At 36.6% G+C, this 16,353-nt stretch overlaps 4 protein-coding genes and 1 pseudogene across 6 annotated transcripts; 1 reads left to right on the top strand and 4 right to left on the bottom strand.

The window, feature by feature from the left end:
- Positions 1–4,904: 4,904 nt before the first annotated feature.
- LOC147484982 (AAA-ATPase At4g30250 pseudogene) lies at positions 4,905–6,746 on the top strand (annotated as a pseudogene). Its single transcript, XR_015201003.1, has one exon. The product of XR_015201003.1 is annotated as an AAA-ATPase At4g30250 pseudogene (transcript).
- LOC147484983 (Pectin lyase-like superfamily protein) lies at positions 4,939–11,774 on the bottom strand. 2 transcript variants are annotated; one of them, XM_086570556.1, is made up of 4 exons: positions 11,507–11,774; positions 10,797–10,895; positions 10,376–10,600; positions 4,939–9,639 (listed from the first exon to the last, which is right to left on the bottom strand). In XM_086570556.1, exons 1-4 carry the CDS (start codon positions 11,507–11,509, stop codon positions 8,560–8,562), a joined length of 1,407 nt encoding a protein of 468 aa, XP_086426682.1. In that variant the 5' UTR covers positions 11,510–11,774; the 3' UTR covers positions 4,939–8,559. The 2 variants fall into 2 exon arrangements, with proteins under 2 accessions (XP_086426682.1, XP_086426681.1); XM_086570555.1 differs by having other exon boundaries at positions 10,797–11,774.
- An 858-nt stretch (positions 11,775–12,632) lies between these two features.
- LOC147484984 (uncharacterized) lies at positions 12,633–13,234 on the bottom strand. The gene has a single exon (XM_086570557.1). It carries the CDS (start codon positions 13,149–13,151, stop codon positions 12,726–12,728), a length of 426 nt encoding a protein of 141 aa, XP_086426683.1. The 5' UTR covers positions 13,152–13,234; the 3' UTR covers positions 12,633–12,725.
- Positions 13,235–14,704: 1,470 nt separating this feature from the next.
- On the bottom strand, positions 14,705–16,241 carry LOC147484985 (uncharacterized). Its single transcript, XM_086570573.1, has 2 exons — positions 15,930–16,241; positions 14,705–15,843 (listed from the first exon to the last, which is right to left on the bottom strand). Exons 1-2 carry the CDS (start codon positions 16,077–16,079, stop codon positions 15,742–15,744), a joined length of 252 nt encoding a protein of 83 aa, XP_086426699.1. The 5' UTR covers positions 16,080–16,241; the 3' UTR covers positions 14,705–15,741.
- Positions 14,821–15,222, bottom strand: LOC147484986 (uncharacterized). The gene has a single exon (XM_086571098.1). It carries the CDS (start codon positions 15,220–15,222, stop codon positions 14,821–14,823), a length of 402 nt encoding a protein of 133 aa, XP_086427224.1.
- Positions 16,242–16,353: the final 112 nt, after the last annotated feature.

The following is a 16,353-nucleotide window of genomic DNA, read 5'->3' on the forward strand; positions in this document are numbered from 1 at the left end:
TGTTATATATATAATATACATGTGAACTCTCGAACACATCCACACACACCCCCCCCTTCTACCTCTACCTCTACTCTACAGCAAACACATTATCATTATGTCTGGCCCAAAGTCAGTTCAAGTTGAATTTGAAAATGGATCTTCTGTTTCCGTCCGTAAGAATGGTGAAAAATATCTACAAACCAAAACAAAAGTATCAGATAGGGACCCTCACTCACATATGGAAGTTGTATGTATAGAGGAAGGGTGAAAGTTTTAAGGCCAAACAAGGCCCTTTTTTTTAAGGAATTTTTTTTTAAAGATTATAAATTTCATTTGTACAAGATAAATTAAATGCACAAATTATAAACTTTACCTTTAAATTCTCATTTTTCAGAGAATGTGTAAGCACCCTAGAGTAGAGGGCTCCAAACCTTTCAATTGTTGGGACTGAGGGAAATAGGGAAACAAAGAAAAAATAGTTTGATAGGGACATACTTGCCACATCGAGCTTATATGAACTCGATTTTCAAAAGGGGAGCAACAAATCCGAGTAGATTGGGGCCGAGGTATGCAAGAAGAAAGTACAAGCTTTAAACTTAAAAGTCACGCATTTTACCTATAAATAGTGTAGATAAGATTAGAACCTCAATCCATTGATTCCATTGCAAACACAAAATTAGAAGACCTAGACTTAAAGCCATGGCAAGACTACATCTGTTGCAAGAAATGTACCTTTTGCAATAGAAGGAAATAGGCGAAGTAAAATGTAACTTCTTCCCACGACTTCTACAAGTTGTGGCAACAAACACCATCTAGCCACAAAACTCTTGATCGTGGAAAAAACCTCATTGCAAAAAGCCACTTTTTTGGTAGTGCGTCCACCATTTTTTTTTAGTTTTACATTGATATTTTTGGGGATTTATATAAAAATATACTAATTATTAATTGATAATTATATAACTTAATTTGTGTTGACAAATCATCTATCTAACTCATCGCAATTAAACAAGGACATCGCAATCAATCAATTACAACCTTTAACACATCGCAATCAAATCATTTATTATACTAATCAAATGAATAATAATTTGTTATTGTTATGTTATTTAAGGTTAGTTGCCGTAATTTGAAGCACATGTGTGCAAGCAAATACTGAAATATCTTTCGGTATCACACACCTTAAGATAAGCCAAATTTGGAGTAAATGTTTTTTGTTATGTTCGTTGTTGTTTCCGCAAGAAAATTATATCAGCTTCAAGATGTTATTTGTTATCATGATAAAAAAAAACCTCATTACATACATTGATAATTTGGAGGAAGGAATGAATATGTTTCGTACCAACAAAAAACATGTTTTTTGTGTTTTTTGTTACCAACATAAAATATGTTTAGATATACCACACTTGGAAAACTCGCATCTTCGTAATGATTGTTTGATATTAGCCGTAATAATATAGAAATACATAGTGTTGTCCGTGTGTTGGGATCTCAATTGGGTAAGAAAATTGTTCTAATGTGAAAGTTGGGAAACCTGTGATGACTTACTTGGCCTAATCTCAACTTAAAAAACTAAAACCGTATGTCTCTAGCTCATAACACATTCAATTCCCATATTTCATTTATGATTGAAGTCTCATTCTTTCCAACATTATCTCTAAAGGTTTCACTATTAAGAAATTCATTTTGTTTTTTTTTTTCTCCGGATGAAATGTCTACTGACTTTAGATTTAAGTGAGATAGATATTCAAATTATATCATCTTCGAGACATTCAGATTAGATTTGATTTCAACCTCATTAACCTATATTAATAATTTTATCATCTTCAAGATGTTATTTGCTATAAGTTATCTTTAACCAATAACGTGTGTGTGTGTCTCGAAAATCTAATAACGTGGGCCAAGACTAATCAAGCTAGAAGTATGAAGCCCACTTGACTCACCTAAGCACAGTTCGAGGTGTACCTCTTTAAAGAGATTGTAGCAGTGAAATTGCGATTCCCTCCACGATTTGGAAGATCAAGTACAAACTTTATCTTTAAAAAAAAAAAAAAAAAATGGTATCCCATGCACCTTTTTTTTTTGTTCATATCTGCTTTGGTAGTAAAGTACTAGAGTACTAGAGAATAAAGAATCAATTTCCTTACATCTGGTTATTTGTTGTGATGCTTTTTTTTATAACCAAATGTTTTGTTCAACTTTTAACATCTAAAGCAAATGTTTGTGAAATATAAAAACTAAAAGCATTCCAGTTGCAATTATCTCACTAATTTGATCCTTTCTAGTCCTTGTGCTTTTAGAAATCTTCATTTAGAGCAAGTTGTTTAATTTATTACAAAAAGTTTGATATTTTCTAAAACTATTATAACTCTTTGCACAAAATGTCAATATGAGCTAGGGAGTGACATGTAAGACACTGAGATGCAAATAGCCAAATACACACATTCTTTTCCAAATTACAAAAAAATTAACGTTCCTTTATATAATTGAACCATACTTTGTACTTTTGTAGCACTAACTTGAGAACCAACGACAATGCATATGGATATGAAAAAGCCCGAGATTCTCCACACACATACTAAATTTATGTATCAACTCTTAAAGTTTATAAGGAAAAAAAAAAATGAATAAGCAAATTCAATTAGATGGATACATGGATACAGAGGAATTGTCCTCTTGAATCTGCATCTTGTTATATATAATATACATGTGAACTCTCGAACCATGATTATAAATTAATTTTTCTGATTAAAGAAAACTAAAGTAGGTGTAACCAATGTAGTCAAGGCACAAAGAGGCGAGGCACATCTTTAGTGCATCGCCTCAACCAAGGCGCGGGCGGGTACACTCATAAGGCACGTGCATTTTGTGCATTTTAATTTGTTTAGGCACGCGCTTTATCATCATTTGCAGTTTTTTCTTGTTTTTTGACACTTTTGGCTATATGTGACACATCATATCACACTTGATCTAATAGTTGAATGGTACAAGAAATCATACAATTTTTATAAGTTTTATATTATGACACACTCTAAACTTGGATTTTTACAAGTTGTTATTAAGTTGAATGGATTGAGAGAAAGACACAAATATGAATTAAATGAAGTTTTATGGGTTTCCAAAATTGAAGCATGTGTTCCATTTTGTGAAGTCATTTCTCTTTTAGTTTATTGAAGTCAATGTTTTGAGAGATACAATTTTCATATTGCTGTTGCTTTTGTTTGTTTGTTTGTTGTTGTTTTTTTTTTTTTTTTTTTTACTGTCTAAACAATTTGTGATTTTTACAGGTGTTACTCAATAGTTGACATGTTTACAGATAGAATTGATTTAATTGTTTAGCTATGCAAATCAGTGATGCGCCTTAATGCCTTGTAAGATGCATCTTAATTGTTTTTGCAAGAGACAATATGTTCCATGTTGTCGTATTCTTGCGTCTCTTTTTAGCCCTTTTGTGTATGGGAGTGAGTGATGCAAACAAAGTACTCATTTCACACTTATCAGTGAGACCCTCCCCCTCTCTTTTACCGAAGAAATCAGTCAGTGGTGGTTCGAATTCGCTGGCCCTTTATCAGCTTTGTTCTACACTCGACTTACCAATAAAAGTAGAGATAAATTAGCATCGATTCCATTGCTCTTTTCAGTTTATTTTATTTCTTTTTCTTGTTTTTTTTCCTTTATTTTTTTTATGGTTTTTTTTCCTTTATAACATCAGTAAATCCACTAGAAGTAAAATGTCGGCAAGGTCACTGTAATATGAATTTTATAATATAAAAAAATGTATACTCAATGTCTTGAATTCGGCCAACCCAAAGCACTAGCAAATAGAGAATCAATACTGAAACAAAGTTAAATATATGCATTAATGCATGTGCCAAAAATAAAAACAATAAAACTCTCATTGAGCATTTGAGCACATCAAATAAAGATTGAGATTAAAGTGGAAGAATCTAAGTCATCGATTATTAATTGACATTCTGATCGAGCACGCACCAAGCCTCTTTTTGGCTTTAATCTCGATTCTCCTAAACTAAGCTTTATCCCTTTGCTGACCTAGATATATACGTTCTTTAACTGGCCATTAGTCGTCCATCACATAAAAATGACACAAAGATCTACGTTCTCTAATCTCACGGACACCTCTTTCCAGCTTTCCACTTGAATCAAATCCATATATTTTACCAATGAATTGTTAACAATTACAAAAGCTAAACTAAAAGCTGAATTTGCATTTACCTCACAAAGCCACAAATCACACAATACCATCCAATAAAGCAAGAGTGCATGACACTAGAAAATTGGCCTCAAGAAAACCGGCAAAAAGTGAAACCAATGAATTGAAGCCACTAAGTACACAGCAAGTAATAACAAAAAAATTAATTTTATAATTTTAAATTAAAGGAATTTAAGCTAGGAGAACAGTATACCACATATTTTCTCAATAATGAAGCAAACATTGTCTAATTAAGAACATTCTGGATATTTTTTTCCCCTGTATTTAAAGCCAAAAATCACAAAAAGTAAAACACAAATAAATAAAAAACAAAGAAAAAGTGCAGTCCCCCGCGTGTGTATGTGTGAGCTAAAGTTATGGAGCCGGTCACAAAATCAAAAAGTGCCCTTCTTCACTCTTCAAAATTACTTTTAAATTTTCAGGAATATTAAGATATAAAGGTAAAGAAGAAAAGAATAGTGGGCACTGGGCAACTCAGGGAAATCGTTTCACCTTTCCCCTTTTACATAATCATTATTTCTTTCTACAAAATGCAATTTAAATTTTGTAATGTTGCATTATAAGTTCGCCAGTCTTAGACTAATATTATTTTGTGAGCTCTTATATCTTACTTTCTCCCATTTAGGAAAAAATGTCTCCTGTGGCCTCAGTGTACTGTGCATGATCCACTTTCCTTGTCTTCTTCTTCTTCTTCACTATATAACTACACACACCCTAGATATGCATGCATTCACTTGACTTGATATACATAGAAAAAAGAACTAGCTAGTTAGATTATTGGCCACCTCTTAATAATAGACGTACTCCAAAAAACAAAGTACTCCAACGTCCAACCATGGAGCTCCTATCTCAAATGTGGTCATTCTTAGGCCTTCTCACAGTTCTCCAAAACATCTTACCAACTCAACTCCTTTCTCTTCTTCACTCCATCTACGAATCTCTCCTAGACTTCTTCTCTCCATTTTCTTACTTCGAAATCCCTGAATTCAATGGCTACTGTGGCGTAGACATGAACGAACTTTACCTCCACGTCAACCTCTACCTCAACTCCATCAACTCATCATCCACTTGTCAACGTCTCACACTCACTCGTTCCAAAACATCAAACCGCATTTCATTCACGGTTGCACCAAATCACACCGTGCATGATTTTTCAATGGTCAACGTGTTTCATGGACTCACCATGTAGACACTGTACAAGATTCTCTAGATGAGAAACGTAGCTTCTCCCTTAAACTCCCGAAACGTCACCGACACAAACTGTTATCTTCTTATCTCAATTTCGTATCGGCACGTGCTAAAGATTTTGAGCGGGTGTCACGTGAGCGAAGATTGTTTACCAATAACGGTCATGGTAGTTATGAATCTGGTTGGGTTTCTGTTCCTTTCCGTCACCCTTCAACGTTTGACACGTTGGCACTTGAGCCAGAACTGAAAGAACAGTTAACGGAAGATTTAACGGCGTTTGCTAACGGTAAAGAGTTTTACCATAGAGTTGGGAGGGCTTGGAAACGTGGCTATTTGTTGTATGGGCCTCCAGGGTCGGGTAAGTCCAGTTTGATTGCAGCGATGGCCAATTTAATGTGCTATGATGTGTACGATCTCGAGTTAACTAAATGCTCTGATAATTCCGAGCTACGTACATTGCTCATACAAACTACTAATCGTTCGATTATTGTGATCGAAGATATAGATTGCTCGCTTGATTTAACGGCTGATAGAGTGTCGAAATTAAAATCGAAGAAGTCAAGTAACCATACACGCAGCAGTGGATGTGATGAAGAAAAAGGACGTGTTACATTATCAGGACTATTGAATTTTACTGATGGGCTATGGTCATGTTGTGGTGAAGAGAGAATTATTGTGTTTACTACAAACCATAAGGACAATGTGGACCATGCGCTCGTTAGATCAGGGCGCATGGATATGCATGTGAGACTTGGCGCGTGTGGAATACACGCGTTCAAGTCATTGGTGATGAACTACCTTGGTTTGGACTCGCACAGGTTGTTTGGTGTCGTGGAGAGCTATATAAGGTCAGGTGGAGCCCTGACGCCAGCGGAGATTGGCGAAATTTTGTTGAGGAATAGAAATGACGCCGATGTGGCCATCCAAGGTGTGGTTACTGCATTGAAAGGTGGTCGAGATGCTGTGGAATCAGATGACATGGTGAATGTGCCGGATGTTATTGACAGTATGTTGCTGAATTCACCAGAGAATTCAGATTCTTCGTCTGGAAAATTTGTTGGGAAAAGAAAAAAAATCAAGTTCTTAGTGAGGCTCAAATCATTGACCAAGTCAGACTCAGGGAGGAGAGTGGTCTAGTTGACCTAAACCATTGTGCACCCTCATGGAATTGTGGTTTGAATCATGGTTCGTTTGGGTCTTATAGGTGGGTGGTGGACTGGTAGGTCCCATTGGCTCGAACTGTATCTATGGGACCAACCATTCGATGTAGTGTATTATGTAATAATCGTCTTTAGTTCTTGTTAATAAAAGTTGGTTCACCAATCAGCAACACAATTAGAGACAAAAATGTTTTACATAACTAGTATTGTTGTTAATTTACATAGTTGTTTGCATTATTAGCTATGAAACTTAATCCTAGCTTCGGTATTGTTAGCAGCAAATGCGAGATCTAGGCTTTAACAACATTCCACTGGATGAGTCTTGCAAATGTCAAAACCCAATTCTGTCACCTTGGTAAGCTTTGTGCCTGTACTCATCGTGGGAGTTTGAGATTGGGAAAATCCGTCCACTTGTATGTCACTGTTAACAATATATTGAACTTGAGGCAGCTTTGGGGACTGCTTTTGTGGACAATTGACATGTACTCTAAATGTGGTGACATCGATAATGCAGTTCAAGTTTTTTGCTCCATGAGTGATAAATATTCGCAAACTTGGACAATAATGATATCTAGCCTAGTTAACCCTGGTCACGGAGAAGATGCTATTTCCTTGTTTGCTCAGATGGATTGAAACCTGATGGTTTTTCATGTCCGCTATCTTATGGGCTTGCAGCCATTTGGGTCATGTTAATGATGGCCAGAAGTATTTTGATAGGATAGTAAATGTCTACAACATATCCCCAATGATGGAACACTATGGTTGTATACTTGTATGGACGTATGGTCGATTTGTTTGGGTGTACCTGGGATGGTTGAAGAATTTTATGAGATTATCAAGAACATGCCAATGGAACCAAGCTCTTATTGAGAAGGTTCATGAGTGCCTGCAGGTTTGTGGAAAAGTTATTCAATTAGATAATATCTTAACAAAGTTACTCGAGGATGAACCCAGTCTTGGAGCCAATTATGTACTTGATGCCAATGTCTCTGCTGTGTCCAACAACTGGGATGATGAAGCCCAACCTGAGAGTATTCATGACAGCCAAGGGTTTGAAGAATGTTCCTGGGTGTAGCTGGATAATGTGAACAATGATATCTAATAATGGAGACGTATAGCAATTATTGACATTGTATGTTGAACGTCTGAGGTGCTTGAACTATCAGATTTGAAGATATATGCCATGACTTCGTATGGAACTTATTGATACCAAGTGAGGTAGCTGACAATACGTTTACCTGATTTAGTGAGTCTCTTCTTTGTGACCTCCAAGTCTAAGTTATACTCGTGGGTAAGTTTTACTTTATTTGTCTTTCTTTCTGCTACAATAAAGTGCGGTGTAGCTGTAACCGAAAGGTAATTTTATTTCGGTTGTCTCACCTTATATCTTATTTATTCCATCATTCAACTACTCATCGTGGCAGTGTTGCTTGGCTTTATGGTGGACTTTTGATGTGAGGGACAAGGCTCCCGGAGTCATTGATTTCCTCTGCTGATTGCAATTTTTATGGCAATTTTGTGTCTCAAAGTCCTTTAAAATGTAAGTACTCTTGAAATCCTCTTATGGTTTGGTCCTGCTATGTGGAGATATATCAGGACTAGAACAAATATACTAGAAGCTGTCTTTATATAAGCCCCTATATGGAACTTTCTTTAGAGGTGGTCATCCAAGCTTACTTTTTAAAGATCCTAAAGTTGATCAGAGTAGAGGAAGAAAAAAGGTGATTCTCTGGTAGTTCTGATCATTTTACATTTCAAGAACTTGGAGATGTTAGTGATGCTTTAATTTTGGTTTAAAAAGAATTTCCTTATCTGTTCTGAATATGGTGTAGTTTATAGTTTATAATGTTTAGTTCAAAATAATGATGTGATATTGCTCAGGAAAGCTGTGTGAACTTTTAAAGGTATTGAATCAACTATTGAACCAAAATGAGGTAAAGCTGTTATTTGACTTTTGGTATATATCTTCATTGTAAGTGAAATTAGTTTGATCCTTGCGCATTAGATGTAAGGACTAGCCTCTCCTCCCGTATTATACTGATCAACGACCACAGATACCACCCCATCCACGGCTCTATCACTCTTCACAGTCACCACATTGTTAGTTACATTCGTCACAGCATGTGCAGGAATCCCAGATTGCCCCCGAACATAGAATGAGTACTGTATGTGATTTATCTTATTTGGAAAAAGCAAAATCTGTGAGAAGTCAGTAATCCACTCAGTCCCATTTCCAGCAACAGTTAACTTCCCAACTGTCGACTTCAATGCCATGCCAGCCACGGTGTTTCGATCAACCACCACTTGATCAATATTCGAAAATTCCCCGTCAAATTTCACTATCGGGACATTCTTTGGACTTCCAGTGAACAAATTGTCAACAATTGTTAACCCAGATATTTGCCCCTTAACAGACTTTAGTACAATATTACCATCCCCTAAGAAGAATGCATTACTGACATGAACTTGAACTGGATCTTCAAGAACAATAGCATTGTAGTCCAGGTAACAGTTATCTATCCTAGTCTGTGAATTGCCTGCTAATCGTACCAGTATCCCTATACCACCCCAATATGTTGCCTTGTTGTAACAATGCACCCCTGTGATCATATTAGCTTGACCGCGTAGGACAATTCCGATAGCAGCTGAGAAGATAACAACGTCAGTGATTGCATTGTCATTGCTAGCAAGATCAATCCCTATACCTGTAAAATCTCTTTCTCCTGGGTTACCACCAATTGTTACTTGTTGTCCAAGGAATGAATTTGAGACGTAAGTCTCGTGACCTTTTTGGACTAGTATCCCTTCAGTGGTGAAGTGAATGAAGAAACAATCACTAATGCGAATACGAGCAGAATCAATAATAAATATTCCACCGCCTCTGAAACTTGAATCGAAAAGGATGTCATGAAAGGTGATATCTTCGTAGTAAATACCCACATTGGCTGCTTTTATATCAGTGAAATTTGTAGGACGGACAAGATCTGCGTTCTGAAACTTAGGAGAACTTGGCGACCATAGTTCAATGAGGTGTCGATCACCAGGAAATATCGAAGATGCTCGAAGAGTTCCACTTTGAATCTGAGTAAACATAGAAGGTAGACATTTTAGTTTAAAATGTACTAAAAAAAATGGGACAGAAAAATACAAGAAGTGTGATTCTGAGCTTACAGAGTCATCCACGTATCAGATAGAATGGGTGGTATTGCAGAAAAAGGGACGGAAGTTTTTTCATGTGAAAGTGATGTACTTTTACAATAAATGACGACAACAGTTCTGAGGAGTAGTAAGGGTTGAAAATCACCACCCATATTCCGGAGTGGTTGGGAGGAGCTCAAAAGTCACCCCCCATTGCCCTCATGTACTTCTTTTTCCTTTTGCTTTGATTTTCCTTTTTACGATTTTTAATTTTTGTGTGTATATTTTTGTGCCCGTGTTCAAACTTTAAGTTATACAAATATGTTGAGAATGATATAGCAACAATAGTCTCGTCTCAGTTTTGGTACTAATTATCAGTTAAGACTTTAGATTGTTCTAAGATGAATATCATCTCAAAAGCAAAAAAAATAACCATATTGTAATGTTAAAACTTAGAGTTCACATGAGCACAATCTAAAAAAAACATATATAAATGTAAAAAATTATTCAAAAAAGGAAAAAAGAGTTTTAGTGACAATTGTTATGCAATAACTGATGAAACAATTCACACTGTGCGCTTATGAACTCTGGCAGAAATCTTCTTGACACACCAGCAACACATATTTTTCTTTACTGTAATCGAACGAGATATAAAGAGCGATTAAATTGATATACTTACCACAACATTTCCTCCACCTGAAGGTAACCTTATGGGCTGATCAATCTTGTAGTTGCCACCTTGCAGATCAATTACCACTCCCCCCAAGTCATTCACACCAGGTAGCAATTCTAGCCCACTCTGTACTTTGAAAGCATCATTTATAGAACTTAGTATTGCCACACTGCTATCTTGTGCGCCAGTTGGATCAGCTCCATAACCGATTGGATAAAATACCCTCCCATTCTGAAAATACAAACACAATATTTATCCATCAAAGTTCCTACAGAGAGATGTAACAGTAATAGCGCTTCGCGCCCTGTAAATAATTATGAGTACAAGATAAGATGCACATGAAAAGTTTGAGCTCACAAATTTTTATGGATTACATAGTGGAGCCTGTACGAGTAATAATAGAGAAAGAGAAAAACAGTTAACTCACTTGCTTCTGCCCATTGTCCTCTAAAGTTACCAATGGCTTTGATTTAGCAGCAACAATTTTCCTGAACTTTGTCAAGTGTTCCCTTGATCTGGAATAATGCTGCAGTGAGAATGAAGAGTACACTTCTTGAAAAAATATAACTAGAAGAAGACAAATAACTCTACTGCTGGGAGCTCTCATTCTTACCTATTGCTTTTGTTTGCAGCAATTAGAAGCCATGGTGTTGTTTTATATACCAAAAGAAGTTTCTAAAAAGAGTAGGTGTTTAAATGTTGGTGAGTGGGAAAAGGGAAAATCATTTATTCAATGAATTAGTTTCCCCTAGCTGTTGAACCTTTATCCATTTTTAATTGTTTTGAGATTAGGAAAGATGGTCTCAACTCTCAAGAGTCTCTCACCTTGTGCAGTGCAGCTGAAGGTTTATTATCCCAGGTTTCAAGTACATATGTTGTTTCTTTTTTTCAATGGGATGTACATATATATGTTGTTTCAAAGACAACATAAAATATCTTTCATTGAAGGTCCATATTAAATTTTTGGTAACTACATTAATTCTTATGTCCAAAGACAGAATGTGAGCAAAAGATACATATGATTATGGCTGATGGTGAAAGCTACTTTTGGTTTTTCCTTAAAATCAAATTTGGTATTTATTTAGAGTGAAGCGCAAACATGATCAAAAATATTTCACACCTAATTAGTAACCTTACCATACAGAGAAATGATATATTGCAATCAATAGGGATGCATGTTGATCATGATGAAACCAGCGATATTCATTTGATGGACCACGTTTAACCTCGTGTAGCACATTTTCTGGTAATTGGCACAGATATGTATTCCATCTAAACCGAAAGTCGAAATGTTCCATGATGGTTTTAGTTGTTTTCCAGCTTTAGCTTTTTCCTCATAAAAGTTCGTTGGTGTGGTTCTGAACTCTGAAGCGTTTCTATGCAGGCCACAAATAGTCAAAATGGCCATAAGTACACTGTTATCTACTTTTCAGGTGTTTTCTGAAATAAGTGGGCATGTGAGTACACGTATCATTAGTGCAGCTCTTTGTGAAGTTTAATTTGTGAAATGAAGCTTAAACATTAATCGAGTGAGCGGATCGAACAATTTTGGGAGAAAAGGGTTATGCGGACAAAAACCAACTTGGTTAGTTTCTGTCTGTCTTCATCTCTTCATTTTTTTTTTTTTCTTCAAATACTTTTTTTCTTTCACCCATCTTTTTTTTCTGTTGGAAATGTGAATAAATACTCATGGGTTTGAACCCATGACCTTTTTGTATCTTTCACCCATGTGGGGGCTTTAGTCCCACATTGGTACTTAAACTTACCCACTCTTAAGTTTATATTGGGTTGTGTCCTTATGGAGGGATAGTGTAGAGATATAAGGAGGTGCTCGCTAGCCCAAGGCCTCCCTTGTTTTGGGGGCTCGGGAGGTGGGAGCTCCAAAACCTTTGCATCGCCGATCAAATTGGGCTTCGGCGTGGGTTGTTTTGGTCTTCTTTCCAAAGCTGTAACAGTCTTTCCTTATTTTCCTCTCGATAAAACTGGTCCGAGTAGGAGGGATTATGACAGCTCATCCATTGGCGTATCTGGGAAAAATTAAATTGTCTTGGTTGCCGAAAGTCTCGATGATAAGTTTTACTTCCCTTCTTATTCTTGTTTTTCGATACTAGATTCATACACTTTCTCTCTCCTCCTCGCTCTCCCTCTCCGCTAGTCACGCCAACGCCCCGAGAGGGGATTATGCTACAAAAATTAAATTGGTTGGTTTCTGTCTGTTAGTCAAATAGTCATTAAACAGTCAAATATATTAAACATATATAAGTAAGTAAAACACACCACTTGTTATTAGCTAGAAACCAACATTATTGATACATATATATAACTCAGTGAACCAGCACACAAAATAAAGAAAATGTTACATAGCTTGAGCAATCTTAGATGCCTCAAGATCAGCTGCTTTCTTAAGAAAACTTTGATCATCATCTTCAATAACCATTTGAATTGGAGATTCACCAAGGCCATCAGCTATAGCTAGCATGATCTTCTTAATTTCTGATCTAAATTCCTCAAGGTCAACAGTACCACTATGATCTTCATCGAACCCCTCAAAGATAGAGTCATAGAGCTGAGTGAGCTCTTGTGGTGGTGTGACCACACTGATTCCAAAATGAGACTCCAGAAGGCGAAATGACTCGAACGCATTCCGGAGTTCACTGCGCGAGAGAACTCCATCACTGTTGAGATCAAGAGAGTTGAAACGTGAGTCCACAGTTTTATTGAACTCAATTTCGTCTTCTATGAAAGATCGAACTGTTGTGCCATCCAATATCACTACTCCCATTTTTTTTTCCTTCCAATTTTTTCAAGTCACTATGGGCACTATTTCTCCCGACACTTCTTATCCACCTCAATACCTCAACTTACCATAATGACCTTAAGAGGCAATGTATTTCTCTCATATAAATTGTAGAGAAAATCTATTGTGAACAGGAGAGAGCGTGGTGTAGTCAATCGAGACCACTCATCACACCATAAAGTGTGTGTATTTCATCACGAAATACTGTGTAAGGGCTCAGATTTATGCGTACCGATCAGGGTCGTTCATAGAAATATATCAAAAGGCCCAATGCAAAGTCCAATCAACGTGGGGCCAATTTGTTTAAACATTAACTATTAACATCACATTTTTAATATCAATCACCAAGATTTGTAACAAGGTTAATAGGACTTTGAGTTTCGGTTTAATTTGGGGGCCCTATGCAAATGCTTAGACAGCATAGGTCCATGGCCGGCCCTGGTACCGGTGCAGTAGGCGTACTTTAGAACTGCTATTATATAAATTGTAAACTTGGCACAAAAGCTTCAGAGTACAAAATACAATGGTCACACACTCACAGCAAGTTTGAACTCAGTTGTCACTTGGGTGTCTATGTTACCTTCGGCATAAATTTGATAATTGAGAATTTGTTTCAAAGTCCCCAAATTGTATAGTAAATTGTAAACTTGGCACAAAAGAGATTGAGCCCTCCACAAAATACAATGGTCACACACTCACAGCAAGTTTGAACTCAGTTGTCACTTGGGTGTCTATGTTACCTTGGACATAAATTTGATAATTGAGAATTTGTTTAAGCCCTGACAAATGACAATGTTCTTGAAAATGCTTTGTAACTATCACATAGCATTTTTTTTTTACTATGTTTGAAGTTATGAAAGTATAGACTACGGACATCGATATGGTTGTTTGTCAAGTTATTGGTACATAAATTGAGCAAAAGATTTGGAGTCTTTAGAATGAGTAGAATATCGTTTGGTTTTTCGGTGTTAAAAAGGGCAAAAGATTTGGAGCTTTTAGCGAAGGATATATTGGTCTTTCGGTGTTTTTTATTATCAAAGTTTAGTGATGAGACGCATATGGTGTGGGTTAGTGTATTTTAGAAGGAAATTGGAATGTTTGTTGCGTTTTGTGTTCTGGTGGGTGGGCTTTGGGCTTTAGGAGTTAGGAGTTAGGAGTTAGTACTGGGACTGGCTAATATATGGATAACACTTAGCCTGCTCGCCAATGTTGGAGGTATTGAGCAATTGGAATTTGAGATTGCATTTTGTGGATTCTGCTGATGATATCTCATGGCCTCATGGCTTCAAGCTCGGGTAATATAGTTACACAAACGAGTTTGATCAATCCAAAAAGAATCATAATGTTTGTCAGCTCTACCTACCTTTTGGTTCCACCAGGAAAACACACTCTGTAACGCAGCATGACACTAGTCAACTTACATTAGTTATTTTCTTCGATAATTAAAGTATGAAACAAATAGGGAACCGTAGGTGCAAATGGTACAAAATTACCAGAGTGACAGACCATACATGCTAATTTTAGTTGCAAACCACGAGTAACTGTTAACTTGTGTCTCAAACTATTGAAGCTGCACTACAATTAAGAGGGGAAAAAAGATACATCATTACACAAAACACTGAGGTCTTTATAATCTTGCTCTGCGCTCGAATTTTTATTCTTCAGCTACTTTATTGCCCATTTCATGTTCCAAGGCCCTCATGAGGAAGCCATTGTATTCAAGGGCCACTTGAATAGGCGAGTTCCCTAATCCCTGTGCCACAGCAAGCATGATCTCCTTCATTTCAGTTCTAAATTCTTCGACATCAATAGTCCCATTCTTGTCACTGTCGAATTTCTCAAAAATGTTCTCATATAAGTTGCTAATCTCCTCTTGTGTACTAGTTTCGTTCCCCAACAACATACTGTTGAACTCCTTCTGTAGCTCAAGACGAGAAAGAACTCCGTCTCCATTGACATCAAGGGCACTGAAATGTTCGTCGACAAATTTGTTAAACGCATCTCCGTCTTCAACAAACTTTGTCACCGTTAGGCCATCAAGAATTGCAACACTCATTGTTCAGGTCTTTCGGTTACAACTAATGCTTTGATGGTAAGTTTAACATATGGTTTGATCAATTTATATAGGCAGTCTAGTTTTCTATGTTAAAAGATGAAAGGTTGCTGTTGGTTGATTGGCCTTCAATTTAGGGTGGGTAGGAATATATGCCTTTGCTTCCTACATTAACAATTGGCATCGATTATTAGTTATATGCGGCAAATATGCCAGTTCTACATGTTGCCTTTATGCTTTCTGAACAGCATAGAATTGGGACTTTTGAACCTTCGACCAAATACTTCATTCCCACGCCAAGTTTAATGGTAGATTATGAGTTATATGGTCTTGTAGTCTAAGCATTTTGGCAAAAGTGTTCTGGCAAGCGCTTTCGGCTTCTCTACTCCCTACCACACAAAGTGTTTCATGGAAATGAATTTAATGTTCAAATTGATGGCCACATCACACCAACATAACATTTTGTACATAAAGAAACATAAAATATAACTCTAGCCATTCCATACTCAAATTCTAATAAGTTTACATTGATCGATGGGGATGTGGTTCCGAAACTGGAACAGAAGGAAAAGGTGGCAACCGTAGAAATACTTGTTCAGTCTCGATTGGATCCGAACGCAATATCTAATAAAAATGAAAACAAAACAACTTAACAACTAATTATATGTACATGAAATTAATGTATAGAAATGGATGTGAAGTGGACTTACAGGGTCACGGAGAATTGGTTTTGTATCATCTTCAGCTGGTTTAAATGAGGGCTTATCATTTGCCTTCTTATCTGGCTCCATACGAGTAATTGCCTCTTTTTCTTGCATTTCGCTTGCATTCATTTGAATTTTTGTACCACTTCTCATCATTTTGTGTTCAGCTACTTCTACTAGTTTGGGACTTTGGGGGTAGGGTTCTGATGAGAGGAAAAAGGGCTTGATATATATGACAATGTCACAATATCTACCGGTTTTAAGCGTACTGAAACTTTGAAATGTTCAAACATACACAGTATCAAATTGACATTTTGTCCTAGAAGCAGGGTTTTAGCATTTTTTTCTTCTTGCAAGTTGCAACAACTTTGGACTTGAGAAGATGTGCTGAGAGAGAGAGAAATGCGAACTAATAATGCAATGATAACAG

Source organism: Coptis chinensis, chromosome 7 (genome assembly GCF_015680905.1).
Source record: "Coptis chinensis isolate HL-2020 chromosome 7, ASM1568090v1, whole genome shotgun sequence".
Taxonomy (NCBI): Eukaryota; Viridiplantae; Streptophyta; class Magnoliopsida; order Ranunculales; family Ranunculaceae; genus Coptis; species Coptis chinensis.

Coding starts and splice junctions, on each gene's coding strand:
- LOC147484983 (XM_086570555.1), bottom strand. CDS start 10,976: ATGAGAGCTCCCAGCAGTAGAGTTATTTGTCTTCTTCTAGTTATATTT. Junction 10,601..10,796: donor AGGACAATGGGCAGAAGCAA/GTGAGTTAACTG, acceptor TTGTATTTTCAG/AATGGGAGGGTATTTTATCC. Junction 9,640..10,375: donor CAGGTGGAGGAAATGTTGTG/GTAAGTATATCA, acceptor ATGTTTACTCAG/ATTCAAAGTGGAACTCTTCG.
- LOC147484984 (XM_086570557.1), bottom strand. CDS start 13,151: ATGGGAGTAGTGATATTGGATGGCACAACAGTTCGATCTTTCATAGAA.
- LOC147484986 (XM_086571098.1), bottom strand. CDS start 15,222: ATGAGTGTTGCAATTCTTGATGGCCTAACGGTGACAAAGTTTGTTGAA.
- LOC147484985 (XM_086570573.1), bottom strand. CDS start 16,079: ATGATGAGAAGTGGTACAAAAATTCAAATGAATGCAAGCGAAATGCAA. Junction 15,844..15,929: donor AACCAATTCTCCGTGACCCT/GTAAGTCCACTT, acceptor CATTTTTATTAG/ATATTGCGTTCGGATCCAAT.